Here is a 19,805-nt window from a genome sequence, read left to right as displayed (position 1 = left end):
ACAAGAGACAGTTTTTGACAACTCCTTTATTTAAATGCCCGTTATTTAAGAACCGTCAGAAGAGGAGACACATCACACAGCGGGAGCCTCCCTCCATGCCAGCATGGATGCAGAGCGGCCCGGAGAAGAAGATGAAGAAGAGAAGAAGAGAAGAAGATGAAGAAGAGAAGAAGAGAAGAAGATGAAGAAGAGAAGAAGATGAAGAGAAGAGCGGGAGCCTCCCCCCATGCCATGCCCCAGGCCCGAGGAGAAGAAGATAGAAGACGCCGCTGAGGAGATGCTGGACGAGAACCCCGGAGGAAGAACTAGAAGAACCAGAAGAATCAGAAGAAGAAGAAGATGAAGGAAGATAGAAGAAAGAAGAAAGAAGCAGCATTTAAATAAAGGAATTGTCAAAAACTGTCTCTTGTCATTTTTAACATTTTTGACAGTTTTTTAGTGAAATGGTAGGGGTACAAGTACCCCCTTACCATTTCACACGGGGGCGGGATCTGGGGGTCCTCTTGTTAAAGGGGTCTTCCAGATTCTGATAAGCCCCCCACCCGCAGACCCCCACAACCACCGGCCAGGGTTGTGGGGATGAGGCCCTTGTCCTCATCAACATGGGGACAAGGTGTTTTGGGGGGCTACCCCAAAGCACCCTCCCAATGTTGAGGTCATGTGGCCTGCTACGGTTCAGGAAGGGGGGCGCTGTCCCCCCCCCTCTTTTCCTGCGGCCTGCTAGGTTGCGTGCTCGGATAAGAGTCTGGTATGGATTTTTTGGGGGGCCCCACGCCGTTTTTTTTTTTTTTTTTTGGCGCAGGGTTCCCCTTAAAATCCATACCAGACTTGAAGGGCCTGGTATGGAATTTAGGGGGACCCCCACGTCATTTTTTTTTCCCCCTGTGGGGAATTCCCATGCCGTTTTTATCAATGAACTTTTATGTGTATTGTTGGACCGGCAATGCAATAGCCGCAAGTAGTTTTAAATTACTTTTTTCCTTTGAAATGTCATTTTGCTGTCAGACTGTTCTAAACATGGGAAACATGCGCCCCTTTACAGGCATACTATAGACACCCCCCAGCTACGAAATTTAAAGGGATATTATACTTTTATTGTTTGACTTTAAGCATTATTAAAATCACTACTCCCGAAAAAACGGCCGTTTTTAAAACTTTTTTTTGCATTGATCCATGTCCCCTGGGGCAGGACCCAGGTCCCCAAACACTTTTTATGACAATAACTTGCATATAAGCCTTTAAAATTAGCACTTTTGATTATTCATGTTCCTGTCCCATAGATTTTAACGGTGTTCGAACAAACTTTTTTCCTGTTAGCATGTTCTGGTGCGAACCGAACAGGGGGGTGTTCGGCTCATCCCTAACCCCAAGCTAATATCTGAATATGTGTAGTTAATTTTCTTAAGCAGCAGTCAGATAAGATTAATTTGACCCACCAAGAAGAGGAGTGAGACGGTTTGCAGTAATGTATTTTTCAGTTAGGTTAGATAGTAGTTGCCAACCATTTGCCAGAAAGTGACTTGAGTGATGCAGGACCAAAATATATGCTCCAACGTTCCTCTTATGCCGCGTACACGCAAGTGGACTTCTCGTCCGCCTGAACTCTGAGGACTTTTCAACGGAGTTCCAACAAAGTTGTGACGGAGTTCCAACTAAACGGACTTGCCTACACACGATCACACCAAAGTCTAATCATTTTGATCGTGATGACATACGACCGGACTACAATAAAGAAGTTCATAGCCAGTAGCCAATAGCTGCCCGTGCATTTTTTGTCCGTCGGACTAGCATACAGACGAACAGATTTTTCGATCGGACTTGAGTCCGTTGGAAAGATTTGAAACATGTTCCATTTCTAGGTCCGTCGGAATTTTCGACACAAAAGGTCCGATGAAGGTCCGATGAAGCCAACACACGATCAGAATGTCTGATGGATTTGTTCCGTCGGACTAGTTCGGTCGAAAAGTTGGTTTGTGAGTACACGGCATTAGACATGTACATTTGTTTAGTTTAGTTTTGTTTTGATTCGTTAGTTACATCAATTTGTTTAGTTAAATTAGTTTATTCCATTTATTTTGTTTTCGGAATTCATTTTGTTTATTCGAATTGATTAAAATTTTCTGAATTTAAATTTGAATAGTTTTCAAATTAGAAACGTTTTTGAATTTGAGTAGTTTTCAAATTCGAATTCGAAATGTATTTGAATAGTTTTCTAATTCAAATAGTTTTCCATTTTCCAAAGAGAATAAAATTGAATAGGAAATAAAGGAAAAGAATAGAAAAAATATATAATACAATAGAAAAGAATATAACAGAAAATAAAAAGGAATAGAATATAATGGAATAGAAACAAATAGAAAAGCATGGAATAAAAAAAGAACAGAATAAAATATAAAGAATATAACCATCTTCTGAAATTTGAATAGAAAAGAAAAAGATTAAAAAAACAATAGAAATAATATAACCATGATAATATTATAACCATTTCTCAAAGTATTCCCAAACATAATCAATTTGAATTTGAATAGAATAGAAAATAATAGAATAGAAAATAACAGAATAGTATAGAAAAGAAGATAGAAAAAAACAGATAAAAAATAGAAAAGAATAGAATAGAAAGAATATACCGTATTTATCGGCGTATATCACGCGCCGGCGTATAACACACACCCCAAGTTTAGGAGGGAATTTTAAGGAAAAAACTTTTAGGAGTAAAGTTTAAGGAAGAAAAACTTACATTAAAATGAGCATCAATGCAGCGTAATCGTGTCCATCTGCAGCCTTGCAGTGTCAGTGCAGCCTTGCCCCAGTGTCCATTGCAGCCTTGTCAGTGCAGCTTTGCCCCAGTGCAGCCTTGTCAGTGCAGCCTTGCCCCAGTGCAGTCTTGTGTGATTGCCGCGATCACCGCCGACATACACAGCCGTGTGTAAATTCAAATATGGCGCCGAGACTGCAGGGACTGGTCGGAGTCGAGATAGACATACCCGAGTGTCCTTGGCTTTTCTCGGCGCTGCTCACAGATGGACATAACATAGGTCCAATGGCTAGTCCCGCCATTGGACCTGTGTTATGTCCATCATAGGGCGGGACTGGGCGGGACAGTGAGCGGCGCCGAGAAAAGTCGAGGACACTCGGGTATGTGTATCTCGGCTCCGCCGAGTCCCTGCAGTCTCGGCGCCATATTTGAATTTACACACAGCTGTGTATGTCAGCGGCGATTGCCGCGATCCCTCTGATCAACCAAAATTGGCGGGGATCGGCCTATAACTGATTTTAAGGGGAAAAAAGTGCGTGTTATATGCCAATAAATAAGGTAACCATCTTCCTATTCTAATCTATTCTTTTCAAATTTGAATTTATTCAATTTGCATTTTGGGAAATGGTCATATTCTATTTTATTCTATTCTATTGGTTTTTAATTCTATTCTTTTTCTATTTGTTTAGTCTATTCTATTCTTTTCTATTCAAATTTAAATTTATTCTATTAAAATTTCGGAAGATGGTTGTGTTCTTTATATTCTAATCTGTTGTTTTTTTCTATACCTTTCTGTTATTTTATACTTAATTCTAATCTATTCTTTACTATTATATTCAAATTCAAATTGATTTTATTTTTTTTAAGTTTGGGAAATGGTTATATTCTTTCATACTATTTTTTTTTTCTCTTCTATTATAGTCTATTCTATTTTAATTCTTTAATTATATATTTGAATTAAAATGTATTCTATTTGAAATTTGAATTTTAGAAGATGGTTGTATTCTGTTTTATTCTATTATTTTTTTATTCTATTAATCTATATTCTATTCTTTTATTTTCTATTTTGTTCTGTTTTACTATATTATATTCTTTTCCTTTCTGTAATATTCTTTTCTATTTGAAATTTGAATTTCAGAAGATGATTATATTCTATTTTATTTTGTTTTTTTTTATTCTCTCCATTTCTATTCTATTATATTCTTTATTTGCCATTTTGTTAACTATATTATATTATAGTCTTTTAATTTGTGCTATATTCTTTTCTATTCTATTCTATTTTTTTCTATTGTTTTTGTTTATTTTCTATTCTATTTAATTCTCTGTGGAAATTGGAAAACTATTTGAATTCAAAAACTATTTGAATACTATTCTAAATTGATTCAAAAACTATTTGAATCGATTCAAATTCGAATTTGGTCTGAATTTTTCTTTTCACTATTTTGGATTCCTTTAAATTCAGTACTATTGTAATTTGGATACTGAATTTCCACAAAACAAAAATTTGTCCAAATTTCAATTCAGAACTAAACAAACTGCAAATGTCTAGTTCATCTGTGTGTTCCAGTCTCAAGTATTAGTCTGAGACATCAGGGTAGACTTTATCAGATGTCTAGTGCTAGTAAAAAAATAAATGAAAAAAAAATTATGTTTTCTTTTTTCATGTGCTACAAACTACATACTGTATATTTTATTGTAGGTATGTTAAAAAAAAAAACAAAAAAAACAAAAACATAAGATAATCTTATCTTGAATGATAATATAAAAAAAAACATTCTCATGTCTTTAATTATGGTATATCCTGTTGTGTAGATCACTTTAAAGGATCATTGTACTTAAATAGACAGGAAGAAATGGGATGATTGTTAAGTAACAAAATGGTATCTATTGACATACAAAAAAGTATTGACATGGATGGATTCTAAACAATAATTATGATTTGACCTTATCAAAAATATGTTTTCTTGTATTTCTCTGAGGTTTTATGATAATTATATAACATTTAGGAAAAAATATACATCCTAATAATCCAGCACTGGAGGTCAGTATGGCGAATACCTCCACAGCCACCATGTGATTCCCTCTGATGCTCAGATAGGCCGGGATCATGGCAATCCAGACACTGCAGAACACCAGCATGCTGAAGGTGATGTACTTGGCCTCATTAAAACTGTTCCAGTAATGTCCTCACCATGAAAGCCAGAACAAAATTCACAGCTGCCAGAGACCCCATATAACCCAACACAGAATAGAAGCCGATAACTGACCCTTCATTACACTGAATGATGATCTTCCCAGGATAGGAGTGCATGTCATACTCTTGGTAGGGAGGAGACACTGACAGCCAAATAACACAGATCACAACTTGGACAGAGGAGCAGATTATAACAACAGAATTAGAAGTCTTCTCTCCCACCCACTTCCTCCAGTAGCTGCCGGGTTTGGAGGCTTTGAAGGCAATGCAGACTGTGATAGTCTTGGCCAGAACAGAAGAGACAGCAATGGAGAAGAAGACCCCAAACAAACTTTGTCTCAGCATGCAGGTTATATCCACAGGATGTCCAAGGAACAAGAAGACACAGAGGAAGCTCAGCAAGATGGAGGTCAGGAGGATGAAGCTCACAGTCCGGTTATTGGCTTTCACAATTGGAGTGTCCCGAAATTTAATAAACAATGTCAGTATAGAGAGAGTTTCCACAGAGCATAATATAGAGATAAAATAAAAAGCTAGAGCTATGATGTTTGTCTCATAGGAGAGATAGTCATATGTTTTGGGAATACAGATGATTTTTCTCTTATCCGGCCACGTGTCAACAGGACATTGGTGGCAGATAGCACTGTCTGTGGGAGAAAAAAGCACAAAGTACAAATTTTCCATTATTAAATTGACTGAAATCATCAATAACTTAACACATACCAGATACAGCATCTGTTCATTAATAATTATATCTCACAGAAGAAGTGTTTTTTTAAAAGAGAAGTACGGGGAAAGCTTGTTTGGCTCTTACTTCTCCTATGGATCACAGTAGTACAGTTCGTTTTGCACTCCTGTGACCCGTTTTCACAGAAGTCAGTCCAGGCTCCACGTCATCACAACCACGGAGTTAGGGTCCGCCAAATCCCTGGGTCGACACCTGGCTCAGACTCTCAGTGAGCCGCTGAGAGCCTGAGGTGGACGCTCCACTCCTCCACAGCTCAGCACTCCAGTGAGCGAGGAGGAGGCAGAGCAGAGAGCCGCTGACTGCCATTTAGCAGCTCTCTGCTCATGGAGCTGTGAGAACCGTGCGAACGGAGGTATTCGATTGCTCAGTTTTCAGAGTAGAGGTGCAAGGGGACAGATGCAGCATCGGACCACCTAGGTAAGTATGATTAAAAAAAAACAAAAATCAAAAACAGAAACTCTTATTTCTCTTTTAAATAATGCTCTATGACCTCTATGATTAAGCGCCTCCATGGTGAAATGTGTTGGAGGAGGAACAGGATCTTTTCAATGGTGTTTTATATAACAAGCATGTTTGCTGTTTAACCACTTAAGCCCTGGAAGATTTGCCCCCTTAATGACCAGGCCATTTTTTTTTGCGATACGGCACTGCGCTGTTTTAACTGACAATTGTGCAGTCGTGCAACACTGTACCCAACCAAAATTAACATCCTTTTTTCCCCACAAATAAAGATTTCTTTTGGTGGTATTTGATCACTTCTGCGGTTTTTATTTTTTGCGATGTAAACAAAAAAAGGACAATTTTGAAAAAAAAAACAATATTTTGTACTTTTTGCTATAATAAATTTAAAAAAATAAATAATAAAAAAAATTTCTTCAGTTTAGGCCGATATGTATTCTTCTACATATTATTGGTTAAAAAAAATTGCCATAAGTGTATATTTTTTGGTTTGCGCAAAAGTTATAGTGTCTACAAAATAGGGGATATATTTATGGGTTTTTTATTATTAATTTTTTTTTCTAGTAATGGTGGCGATCTGCGATTTTTATTGGGACTGCGACATTACAGCAGACAGATCAGAAACTTTTGACACTTTTTTGGGACCATTGACATTTATACAGTGGTCAGAGTATAACTGTGACGACTGGTCGGGAATCAGTTAAACACGTTATTAAAAAAGAAAGGATTTGATAAAAGATTTTGATTTTTCCTGTATTGAATTTGATCTATAGGGTTAGGATAGGCCCCTCTCAAGATCTTTTTTACTACTTTGTGGTTTTTGAGCAAATTGCAAAGCTTAATTCTTTCACTTGTCACATTTTATATACTTTCTTTTTCTACCTTTTCTACCACTTTTTAACTTTTTAAAAACTAGGCATGGGGATGGGACTAGACATGGCGGGGATCGGCCTATAACATGCACCCACAATTTTCCCCTGATTTTAAGGGGAAAAAAGTGCGTGTTATATGCCGATAAATACGGTAACCATCTTCCTATTCTAATCTATTCTTTTCAAATTTAAATTTATTTTAAAAGAGTATGGTACAGAGCTGCGCTAAAAGCAAACTAAGGAAGCAGCCAACACACTCGTAGACTCAGGGACAAAAATAACAACAAAAAATTCAAAGTGTGGCGCTATTTGCTATTTTTTAAATAAATCCAAGTTTAAACGTTATTATACTATGTGAGTGTTTTCATCTCTCACATGCAACACAAATCTTTCGCTTGGCTTATGGCGGTACATCTACTAATGAGGAAGTCGTGCTGACCATTTCTCCCTCCCCTTCGTTTTGTGCGGTGATGACATCTGACCAGATAACACATCTAGACCTGTTGGTCATCAAGCTTTTTTGACCTGTATGGCATATGCTATTTCAGGCCACTACTTCTGGTAAGCCTCCATATTTTCTGGTGATGGTCCTGGCACTGTTTTCAAACTTCTGTGCACCTCTGGTCTTCCATGGTCCATTTATCTACCAGGCTACCGGGTCTAAATAATTTTTCTGCACGTACAAGAAAACACCTGCTCATCATCGTTTAGGCACTGTTATCACAGACTTTTTCTTTGGTGTTATGGACTTTATATTTGATATTGTTTTTGATGTTTATTTGAATTGAACACATATATGTATTATTATTTTGCTCACCAGTCACTGTCACATGTGCTCACGTGGCATTCTTCTTGTTCACATTGTAATGATTTGATGTTACTTAATGCTTAGGCTTTTATATTGCATACACTTAACAAATAGTGCCACACTTTGAATTTTTTGTTTTGGGAAATGGTCATATTCTATTTTATTCTATTCTATTGTTTTTTAATTCTATTCTTTTTCTATTTGTGTAGTCTATTCTATTCTTTTGTATTCAAATTCAGATTTATTCTATTAAAATCTCAGAAGATGGTTGTGTTCTTTATATTCTAATCTGTTGTTTTTTTCTATACCTTTCTGTTATTTTATACTTTATTCTAATTGTCAGAGAGGTTACCTGATTGGGTGTCGGTGCGCGCCGGGGCACGTTGGTGCTCGTGTCTCTGTGCGTGCTGGGGCGCGTGTTCCTGGGGGCACTGGCGTGTCTGGGCTGACCGGCCGTGGTGTGCAGGGTGGCGTCCGGGCGTGCGTGCGTACGCGCGTCCGCCTATGGGCGTTACCACTGGCGTGCCCGGTAGTGTGGGCGTGCACGCTGGTGTTGGGGGCGCACTCATGCGGGGGCGCGGGGCGCCTTGGCGAATCGGCGCATGCACGAGCACGGCGTTTGGCGCCAATTAGCCTATTTAAGCCTGCCTCTACCCTGATTCGGTGCTGCCTGATCAAACAGCTCTGTGTCTTGTTCCGTGATCTTCCTGTGTTCCTGTATCTCCGTAGTTTGACCCGTTGTGACCCAGCTTGCCTTTGGACCTCCCTTGATTGCTGCCTGAACCCGACCCTGGCTTGTTTGACCTTGTTTCTGCCTACTCCCTTGTACCGTTGCTGCCAGCCCGTTGCCAACCTCTGCCTGTGTGTGACCAGCCTGATTAGCTCCTGCTCAGCGTCTGCTCCATCAGTCCTGAAGCTCTACCAGTTGCTTGCCAGACCACCTTGTTCTAGGACCCTAACATCAGGCCCTCATACCACTCCGCATTCGTGGGCCTCCTGTCTACTCTACCAGGGGCCCCGAATCGGATACGTAAGGGAGCCTACCCTCTGCCCAAGCGGACTCACCTGTCTGGTAAGTGTGGGACCTGACAGTATCAGGCAGCCATGACTGAGTCCGGGCAAGGGGCCTCCCCCATGGATGAACTTTGCAGGCACCGAGCGGGCCTTACCCAAGCCGTCAAAAGCCTACAGGAGGGCTACACCAGACTGGAAAGACAGGTCCAGGCCCTCTCAGCCTCCCCTCCGGGAGCAGCATCTGCTAATCCTGCCTCAGCACCCTCCGTAGTTATGCTCCCACCAGAGCCCAGGGTGCCTACACCCGAAAAGTTTTCCGGAGAACGTTGCAAGTTCCGGGCGTTGCGCAACGCATGCGAACTTTATTTCGCCTTACAACCCCATACGTTTTCCTTGGAGGCTACCAAAGTGGGGTTCGTCATATCTTTGTTGACCGGCGAGCCTCAGACCTGGGCCCACCATCTGCTGGAGCAAAAGGCCAGATCTCTGGATTCTTTGAGTGACTTCTTCTTAGCCATGTCTCAGCTGTATGAGGACCCTCAGTTAACAGCCACGGCAGAAGCCGCCTTGCACTCCCTTCAACAAGGCCGCAGAGCGGCCGAAGATTACGCTGTGGAGTTCAGGTGTTGGAGCTCTGATACAGAGTGGAATGACACGGCCTTGCGTCACCAATATCGGCTGGGGTTGTCGGACCCCCTGAAGGACGAATTAGCACGGGTGGGGGTACCTCAGACACTAGAGGAGCTAATTAATTTGTCAATCCAAATTGACCGCCGCCTCAGAGAGAGACGCTCTGAGAGATCTGTTGGCCACCCACGCCTCACCTGGATGTTACCCAGGGCCCCTAGTGCCCCGAACCAAGCTCCGCTTGTCTCGTCTATTCCAACCCAGGAAGCTCCTGAGCCCATGCAGCTGGGACTGCTCCGTCCCTCTCTGACCCCAGAGGAGAAGACACGCAGACGCTCACTTAACCTGTGCCTGTACTGTGGAGAGCCTGGACACTTTGCAAGAGCATGCCCCAATAAAAGACGTAAGTGCCTGCCGTCCTCCTCATTGTGTGCACCTGTCTTACCTAGTTCCAGTAACCACCTAACATTTTCCGTTGTATTACAGTTACCTGGAAGGAACATCCCAGTACCGGTCATCATTGATTCAGGAGCATGTAGCGGATTCATTGATCGGACCTTTGTTGAAGACCATCATATCCCTACTCAAACTAAGGCCCAGGGACTGGCAGTTTTCCTAGCGGACGGCTCCACCCTCCGCTCCGGTCCTGTTACCCATGAAACGGTTCCTCTACTGGCCACCATTGGCCCGGAACATCAGGAACTTTTACGCCTAGATGTCATCTCCTCTCCTCTCTTCCCAATTATCCTAGGAATACCTTGGCTACAGGCTCACAATCCTAGCATCAACTGGTCTACGGGCAAGATCCAGTTTTCTTCGGAATATTGCAAACAACATTGTTTACGGGGGACCCCTTTAACATCCTCCCAATGCCTGTGCCTGGATTCAGAAACTAAGTCTTACCAAAATCTTCCCGAACCTTACTGGGATTTCCTGGATGTATTCAGTAAGAAGGGGGCAGAAACTCTTCCAGTACACAGACCCTACGATTGCCCAATAGAACTCTTACCTGGTACTGAAGTTCCTTTCGGGAGGATTTTCCCTCTAACTGAGCAGGAGCTGGGCACCTTGAAAATCTATATAGACGAAAACCTGAAGAAAGGGTTCATCCGTCCCTCCACATCTCCAGCGGGGGCAGGCATCTTTTTTGTAGAAAAAAAGGATCACTCCCTACGTCCCTGCATTGATTACCGGGAGCTTAATAAAATCACTATAAAGAACAGATACCCACTACCTTTGGTTCCCGAATTATTTCAGAGATTAGGATCTGCTACCATCTTCACCAAGCTGGACCTCCGTGGAGCCTATAATTTGATCCGCATAAGAGAGGGGGACGAATGGAAGATGGCCTTTCGTACTCGATTCGGGCACTACGAGTACCTCGTCATGCCCTTTGGTCTGTGCAACGCACCGGCTACATTCCAGCACTTCATCAACGATGTCTTTCGTGACTTCCTGGACTTATATGTCATCGTCTACCTGGACAATATCCTGGTTTTCTCTGCTTCCCTGACTGAGCACCGCAAACACGTACGAAACGTACTTACCCGGCTTAGACAACATGGGCTTTACGCCAAACTTGAAAAATGCGAGTTTGAGCTCCAATCCATCCAGTTCCTAGGCTTGATCATTTCCCCTGACGGCATCAAAATGGATCCGCAAAAAGTATCCGCTATCCTGGATTGGCCTGCACCTATGGACAAGAAAGGAGTACAGCGTTTTATTGGCTTTGCCAATTTCTATAGGAAATTTATTAAAGGATTCTCTTCGATTATAACTCCTATTACAGAACTCATTAAACAAGGAAGCCGGTTCTGCTGGACTCCCAAGGCACAAGAAGCCTTTGAAAAACTCAAAGCGTTGTTCACGTCAGCCACTATTCTCAAGCATCCCAACCCTGCCTTGCCCTTCGTCTTGGAAGTGGATGCTTCCGAAGTCGCGGTTGGAGCTGTGCTCTCTCAAAGACAAGGTGCCAAAGCACTCCTGTACCCTGTGGGATTCTTCTCACGTAAACTCTCCCCTTCCGAGAAGAATTACGATGTGGGAGATCGGGAACTTCTAGCCATTAAAGCAGCCCTGGAGGAATGGCGTTATCTCCTGGAAGGTGCAGCTCACCCCATTTTGGTCTACACGGACCACAAGAACTTAGAATATCTAAGAACGGCCAAGAGATTGAAACCCAGGCAGGCCAGATGGGCACTTTTTTTTTCCCGATTTATTTTTCACATAACCTACAGACCCAGATCCAAGAATGTCAAATCCGACGCCCTTTCCCGAATGTTTCTTGATTCTGAGAAGACCCTGTCCCCAGACACCATCCTCCCCTCTGGAAATTTCCTGATCCTACAGGAGGATCTAATCTCCCAAATCAGACGATCCTCTATGGGAATGTCTCCACCTGCTGAAGCTTGTACCAAAGATGGGCTGTTCTGGTTCAGGAATAAAATTGTGGTCCCTGAGGAGCTAAAAGTACGGGTGTTAAGCTTGTGCCATGATCACAAACTTGCCAGTCATTTCGGCACACGGAAGACAGCTGTTCTTGTCCAACGCACCTTTTGGTGGCCTCACCTTACTAAGGTGGCCTCACCTTACTAAGGACTGCAAGGAATATGTGGAATCCTGTAACACGTGTGCCAGAAACAAGAGTAGCCGGACAAGAGCATGGGGTCTGTTGAGACCATTACCAGTCCCAGAGAGACCATGGGCCATGATTTCAATGGACTTTATCGTTGAACTCCCCCCATCAGAAGGTTTTTCGTCCATTTTTGTTGTGATAGACAGGCTGTCTAAAATGGCCCATTTTCTCCCCATGAAGGGCACCCCTTCGGCCATGGAGACCGCTTCCATCTTTATTAAGGAGATCGTCAGACTGCATGGAGTACCGACCAATATAGTTTCGGACAGAGGCGTCCAGTTTACCTCCAGATTCTGGAGAGCCCTTTGTGGCGCCCTTGAAATCGAATTGTCATTTTCTTCGGCCTACCACCCTCAGTCAAATGGACAAACCGAGAGGACGAATCAAACCTTGGAGCAATACCTCCGCTGTTTCTCTGCATTTTCACAGGATGACTGGGCCTCCCTGCTTCCCATCGCAGAGTTCTCCTACAACAACTCACTACACTCAGCTACCAATCAGTCACCATTTTATGCCAACTATGGTTTCCACCCATCCTTCCTGCCTGGACCCATTCCCGAGTGCCCTGTTCCTGCAGTATCCGAAACTTTGGATTTTTTTTCAAACAACAACAAATTGCTGCAGGAAACCATGACCAAGGCTCAGGAAGATTACAAGAGAATCTTTGACAGGAAGAGACGGGGAGAACTTGTTCTGGAACCTGGCAATTCTGTCTGGTTATCTACCGCTAACCTCAAGTTGGCCTGTCCATCCAGAAAACTGGGCCCCAAATACTTGGGTCCTTTCTTGATTAAAAGAAAAATCAACAATGTGGCATATGAACTTGACCTTCCTAACTCCCTGAGGATACATCTAGTCTTCCACGTGTCCCTCCTGAAGCCGGTCACTCCCAACTTCTTTTCTGGTCGTAGCATTGGTCCACCCAAACCTATTGTGGTTGATGGCGAAGAGGAGTTCGAAGTGGAGGCAATTCTAGATTGCAGAAGAAGACGCAATCAGGTTCAATACCTTGTAAAATGGAGGGGCTATGGACCCGAAGATAATTCGTGGGAGCCGGAAAATAACTTACATGCCAGAGAACTTCTGCAGTCTTTTAAAACCTCTCATGCCTCAAAGATGGCCCAGTTGGGCATCCGGAGTCTGCCCTTGAGGAGGGGGCACTGTCAGAGAGGTTAACTGATTGGGCACCGGTGCGCGCCGGGGCGCGTTGGTGCTCATGTCTCTGTGCATGCTGGGGCGCGTGTTCCTGGGGGCACTGGCGTGTCTGGGCTGACCGGCCGTGGCGTGCAGGGTGGCGTCCGCCTATGGGCCTTACCACTGGCGTGCCCGGTAGTGTGGGCGTGCACGCCGGTGTCGGGGGCGCGCTCGGGCGCGGGGCACCTTGGCGAATCAGCGCGTGCACGAGCGCGGCGTTTGGCGCCAATTAGCCTATTTAAGCCTGCCTCTACCCTGATTCGGTGCTGCCTGATCAAACAGCTCTGTGTCTTGTTCTGTGATCTTCCTGTGTTCCTGTATCTCCGTAGTTTGACCCGTTGTGACCCGGCTTGCCTTTGGACCTCCCTTGATTGCTGCCTGAACCCGACCCTGGCTTGTTTGACCTTGTTTCTGCCTACTCCCTTGTACCGTTGCCGCCAGCCCGTTGCCGACCTCTGCCTGTGTGTGACCAGCCTGATTAGCTCCTGCTCAGCGTCTGCTCCATCAGTCCTGAAGCTCTACCGGTTGCTTGCCAGACCACCTTGCTCCAGGACCCTAACATCAGGCCCTCATACCACTCCGCATTCGTGGGCCTCCTGTCTACTCTACCAGGGGTCCCGAATCGGATACGTAAGGGAGCCTACCCTCTGCCCAAGCGGACTCACCTGTCTGGTAAGTCTGGGACCTGACACTAATCTATTCTTTACTATTATATTCAAATTCAAATTGATTTTATTTTTTTTAATTTGGGGAAATGGTTATATTCTTTCATTCTATTTTTTTCTCTTCTATTATAGTCTATTCTATTTTAATTCTTTAATTATATATTTGAATTAAAATGTATTCTATTTGAAATTTGAATTTTAGAAGATGGTTGTATTCTGTTTTATTCTATTATTTTTATTTTTATTATATTTTATTGTAGGTATGTTAAAAAAAAAAAAAACATAAGATGATCTTATCTTGAATGATAATATAAAAAAAAACATTCTCATGTCTTTAATTAAGGTATATTCTGTTGTGTAGATTACTTTAAAGGATCATTGTACTTAAATAGAAAGGAAAAAATGGGATGATTGTTAAGTAACAAAATGGTATCTATTGACATACAAAAAAGTATTGACATGGATGGATTCTAAACAATAATTATGATTTGACCTTATCAAAAATATGTTTTCTTGTATTTCTCTGAGGTTTTATGATAATTATATAACATTTAGGAAAAAATATACATCCTAATAATCCAGCACTGGAGGTCAGTATGGCGAATACCTCCACAGCCACCATGTATTTCCCTCTGGTGCTCAGATAGGCTGGGATCATGGCAATCCAGACACTGCAGAACACCAGCATGCTGAAGGTGATGTACTTGGCCTCATTAAAACTGTCCGGTAATGTCCTCACCATGAAAGCCAGAACAAAACTCACAGCTGCTAGAAACCCCATATAACCCAACACAGAATAGAAGCCGATAACTGACCCTTCATTACACTGAATGATGATCTTCCCAGGATAGGAGTGCATGTCATACTCTTGGTAGGGAGGAGACACTGACAGCCAAATAACACAGATCACAACTTGGACAGAGGAGCAGATTATGACAACAGAATTAGAAATCTTCTCTCCCACCCACTTCCTCCAGTAGCTGCCGGGTTTGGAGGCTTTGAAGGCAATGCAGACTGTGATAGTCTTGGCCAGAACAGAAGAGACAGCAATGGAGAAGAAGACCCCAAACAAACTTTGTCTCAGCATGCAGGTTACATCCACAGGATGTCCGAGGAACAAGAAGACACAGAGGAAGCTCAGCAAGATGGAGGTCAGGAGGATGAAGCTCACAGTCCGGTTATTGGCTTTCACAATTGGAGTATCCCGGAATATAATAAACAATGTCAGTATAGAGAGAGTTTCCACAGAGCATAATATAGAGATAAAATAAAAAGCTAGAGCTATGATGTTTGTCTCATAGGAGAGATAGTCATATGTTTTAGGAATACAGATGATTTTTCTCTTATCCGGCCACGTGTCAACAGGACATTGGTGGCAGATAGCACTGTCTGTGGGAGAAAAAAGCACAAAGTACAAACTTTCCATTATTAAACTGAATGAAATCATCAACAACTTAACACATACCAGATACAGCATCTGTTCTTTAATAATTATATCTCACAGAAGAAGTGTTTTTTTAAAAGAGAAGTATGGAGAAAGCTTGTTTGGCTCTTACTTCTCCTATGGATCACAGGAGTACAGTTCGTTTTGCACTCTTGTGACCCGTTTTCTGCAGAGAGTGAGCTGAATGTCACAGAAGTCGGTCCAGTCTCCATGTCATCACAACCACGGAGTCAGGGTCCGCCAAATCTCTGGGCCGACATCTGGCTCAGACTCTCAGTGAGCCGCTGAGAGCCTGAGGTGGACGCTCCACCCCTCCACAGCTCAGCACTCCAGTGAGTGAGGAGGAGGCAGAGCAGAGAGCCGCTGAGAGTCTGAGCCGGACGCTCCTCCCCTCCACAGCTCAGCACTCCAGTGAGCAAGGAGGAGGCAGAGCAGAGAGCCACTGACTGACATTTAGCAGCTCTCTGCTCATGGAGCTGTGAGAACCGTGCGAACAGAGGTATTCAATTGCTCGGTTTTCAGAGTAGAGGTGCCAGGAGACAGATGCAGCATCGGACCACCTAGGTATGTATGATTTAAAAAAACAAAAACAGAAACTCTTACTTCTCTTTTAAATAATGACCTCTATGATTAAGCGCCTCCATGGTGAAATGTGTTGGAGGAGGAACAGGATCTTTTCAATGGTGTTTTATATAACAAGCGTGTTTGCTGTTTAACCACTTAAGCCCTGGAAGATTTGCCCCCTTAATGACCAGGCCATTTTTTTTTTTTTGCGATAAGGCACTGCGCTGCTTTAACTGACAATTGTGCGGTCGTGCAACACTGTACCCAACCAAAATTAACGTCCTTTTTTCCCCACAAATAAAGATTTCTTTTGGTGGTATTTGATCACCTCTGCGGTTTTTATTTTTTGCGATATAAACAAAAAAAGGACAATTTTGAAAAAAAAACAATATTTTGTACTTTTTGCTATAATAAATATAAAAAAATAAATAATAAAAAAAAAATTTCCTCAGTTTAGGCCGATATATATTCTTCTACATATTATTGGTTAAAAAAAAAATTGCCATAAGTGTATATTTATTGGTTTGCGCAAAAGTTATAGTGTCTACAAAATAGGGGATATATTTATGGGTTTTTTATTATTAATTTTTTTTTTCTAGTAATGGTGGCGATCTGCGATTTTTATTGGGACTGCGACATTACAGCAGACAGATTGGAAACTTTTGACACTTTTTTGGGACCATTGACATTTATACAGCGGTCAGAGTATAACTGTGACAACTGGTCGGGAATCAGTTAAACACGTTATTAAAAAAGAAAGGATTAGATAAAGGATTTTGTTTTTTCCTGTATTGAATTTGATCTGTAGGGTTAGGATAGGCCCCTTTTGGACTGAGCACCTATGGTCAATGGTAAAGCCATGAACCCAAGATCTTTTTTACTACTTTGTGGTTTTTGAGCAAAATGCAAAGCTTAATTCTTTCACTTGTCACATTTTATATACTTTCTTTTTCTATCTTTTCTACCACTTTTTAACTTTTTAAAAACTAGGCATGGGGGGAGTTTGGGGTTCGCTGCTGCCATGGTTACGAAAAGAATACAGAGGCTTTCAGATTAATGACCTTGCCAAATTGTTGTGCAGGTTCACCCTGGAGTTTTTTTTATGCAATAATGCAATGGAGTTAACCCTTTTACTGCCACAGATATACTGTGTCATACATCGGTGGCAGTGGCAGTTTTACATACACTCCTGTCTGCTGTAGCCTCTTATGAAGACAATTGGGCAGCTGTGCAGCTACCTAATTGCTTTCACTGACCCCAGGAAGTATACCCTCATGTGACTGCCTCCTGCCATGTTTTGAAGGCTCTGCTTTTCCACCTGCTAACCTGGGACCTGCATGTCAGATACCACCAGTTTAGTGATTGCAATCTGGTGGTTTTGGCCACTGTGGCCAGGAAAAAAAAATAGTATTTTGGGGTTTTAATTTCCGTTGGGGTATATTGTTTTTTATTTTATGTACATAAGGCTATTATTTTGGATTAAACTGTTTTTTTTTTAAAATGTATTTAACTTTTTAAATTGGAGCTCCAGGCTCCTTCAGGAAAAAAAAATAAAAATTAGGACACTTACCTGTCCACAAATCAAGCTGTGTCTTCACCCAAGTCGATTTTTCAATCGGCTCTCGATTGCTGCCATCTCTAATAAGGGAAACCAGCAATGAAGCCTTGTGGCTTCACGGGCGGTTCTCTATTGCGCATGTGCAAAGCTGCACTTTGTGAATAGCCTGGCAATGGGGGAAGGAGGAGGGAGGTCAAACTTCCAAATTACTTTACCTCAGCGAAGTCAGACAGAAATGGGAGTGGCTACCTGTAAAAACCAGGTACCACCTCCGGCGCTGTATGTGAGGACAACGGGATGCAGCTATAACACCAACAACAGCTCCCACTTTTGGCACAGACACCATGATATGACCCCTCCTTCACATTATGGAGCGGTATCTCCTGCTTCCCATGTCTTTCCAGTGCTGGGACACACAGTCCCTCAGCAGAAGGATCTAAGATGGCCACGGACCAAGATACAGAGCCTCAGAATATGGACAAGCTTGTGCACGTGGTCTACCAGTGCACGTGGTCTGAGAGTGCACGTGGGGGTCAGGAAGGATAGAGAGGGAAGTGCCAGGGTGGCCAATCCCAGGCTGGAGCATCCCAATAAGTACGCTCCATTGAGTGACATTAGTGAAACCGGTCAGGGACCAGCACTGCTGGATCTGAGGGACTCTCCTAGCTGCCAGGAGAAGAACTTCTCCAGTGAGAGTGGGGGGGGGGGGAAACAAAGGGAAAGAATAGACAGATTCTGGTGGTAAGGGACTCAATTCTTAGAAGGACCTATGCTCATCCCATGCTCACCTTCAGGACTTCTCCAGAGCCTCTCCCATCCTCTGGAATGCTCTACCCCAATCTGTCCGATTTTCTCCTTCTTTATCCACTTTCAGATGATCCCTGAAAAGTCATCTCTTTGGAGAAGCCTATTTGGCCCCCAACCAACAACTGTACATTTATCTTCTCAATCAGCACATTGCTCACAGTTCCTCTTGTATCTCTTGACCTCCCGGAACTCTTAGATTGTAAGCTCTAAGGAGCAGGGCCCTCTGATTCCTACTGTATTAAAGTGTATTGCATTTGTACTGTCTACCCTCAAGTTGTAAAGCGCTACGTAAACTGTTGGTGCTATATAAATCCTGTAAAATAATAATAATAATAAAAGTCCATCCCACTGGGAAATAAATTTAAAAGTGCGAACAAAAGTCCTGGATGACTTAACTCCAATGTAAAATACATATAAAAGCAAAGGAGAAGGCCTTCAAAAAATACAAGGCTGAGGGATCATCATCAGCATTCAGACTTTACAAAGAATGCAACAAGAAATGTAAGAGGGCAATTAGGGCAGCTAAGATAGAATACTAAAGACACATAGCGGAGGAGAGCAAAAAAAATCCCAAGAAATTCTTTAAGTATATAAACAGTAAAAAAGGGAGGAGAGACTATACTGGCTCCATAAAAAATGAAGAAGGACATCTGGTTAAAAAGGATGGGGAGATGGCGAAGGTATTAAATGTATTCTTCTCCTCAGTCTTCATGAGGGAATCGGTGGGCTTCAGTAACCAAAACTGCAGTGTTTATCCTCATGACACATCACAGAAAGCACCCTCATGGCTAACAAAGGACAGAATTAAAAATAGACTTGGGAAACTTAACATTAATAAATCACCGGGACCAGATGGATTGCACCCGAGGGTACTTAGGAAACTCAGTCAAGTAATTGCCAGACCATTGTTCCTAATTTTTACTGACAGTCTACTGACTGGAATGGTATAAAGAATGTGGGCATTGGGGAGAAGGACACAAAGCAAGTTCTGTATAAATAATTGGTCAGTCAATTGACTGATCAATGTCTGACCACACACCTAGTGTAGTGCTATTGCTCTAACCAGAAGACCAGTGCATATATACAAAGGGCAGGGGGAAGGGGAAGGGAAAGGGGATTCTCGTTATATAGAATATCGAGTGGAAAAGCGGTTACTTCAGCAATTAGTGATCAGAAAATGGTGTTATAAAAATTACCAATTTATTGAATTATATCAAAATCAACATGGCATATTGAGGCATTCAAAAATAGGGATGAACACAGTATGAATAATGCAAAAAACATCAATATCAAAAAGGTGATGCTAAAAACGGAACAAATAAAACAAAAAACACACACAACAGCACTGACACGGTCCGGACTGGATATGCTGTTCAGCAGCAATGGTAGTCGAATCAGCCCAAGGCAATCACACGATAGTGTTGCAACCTTGTATTAATTAATTAGGTATATATGTTTGGG

At 42.4% G+C, this 19,805-nt stretch overlaps 1 protein-coding gene and 1 pseudogene across 1 annotated transcript in view; both read right to left on the bottom strand.

The window, feature by feature from the left end:
* Positions 1–4,687: 4,687 nt before the first annotated feature.
* On the bottom strand, positions 4,688–5,633 carry LOC141137058 (vomeronasal type-2 receptor 26-like; annotated as a pseudogene).
* An 8,731-nt stretch (positions 5,634–14,364) lies between these two features.
* Positions 14,365–19,805, bottom strand: part of LOC141136906 (vomeronasal type-2 receptor 26-like) — a 30,493-nt gene continuing 25,052 nt past the window's right edge. Inside the window, exon 3 of the mRNA XM_073624544.1 lies at positions 14,365–15,360. Within this exon, the coding sequence (XP_073480645.1) occupies positions 14,453–15,360 (908 nt within the window). The 3' untranslated portion in view covers positions 14,365–14,452. The remainder of the gene's footprint in view (positions 15,361–19,805) is intronic.

Source organism: Aquarana catesbeiana, linkage group LG01 (genome assembly GCF_042186555.1).
Source record: "Aquarana catesbeiana isolate 2022-GZ linkage group LG01, ASM4218655v1, whole genome shotgun sequence".
Lineage (NCBI taxonomy): Eukaryota > Metazoa > Chordata > Amphibia > Anura > Ranidae > Aquarana > Aquarana catesbeiana.
The sequence above is the reverse complement of the archived record's forward strand: the minus strand, read 5'-3'. Positions and strand labels throughout refer to the sequence as shown.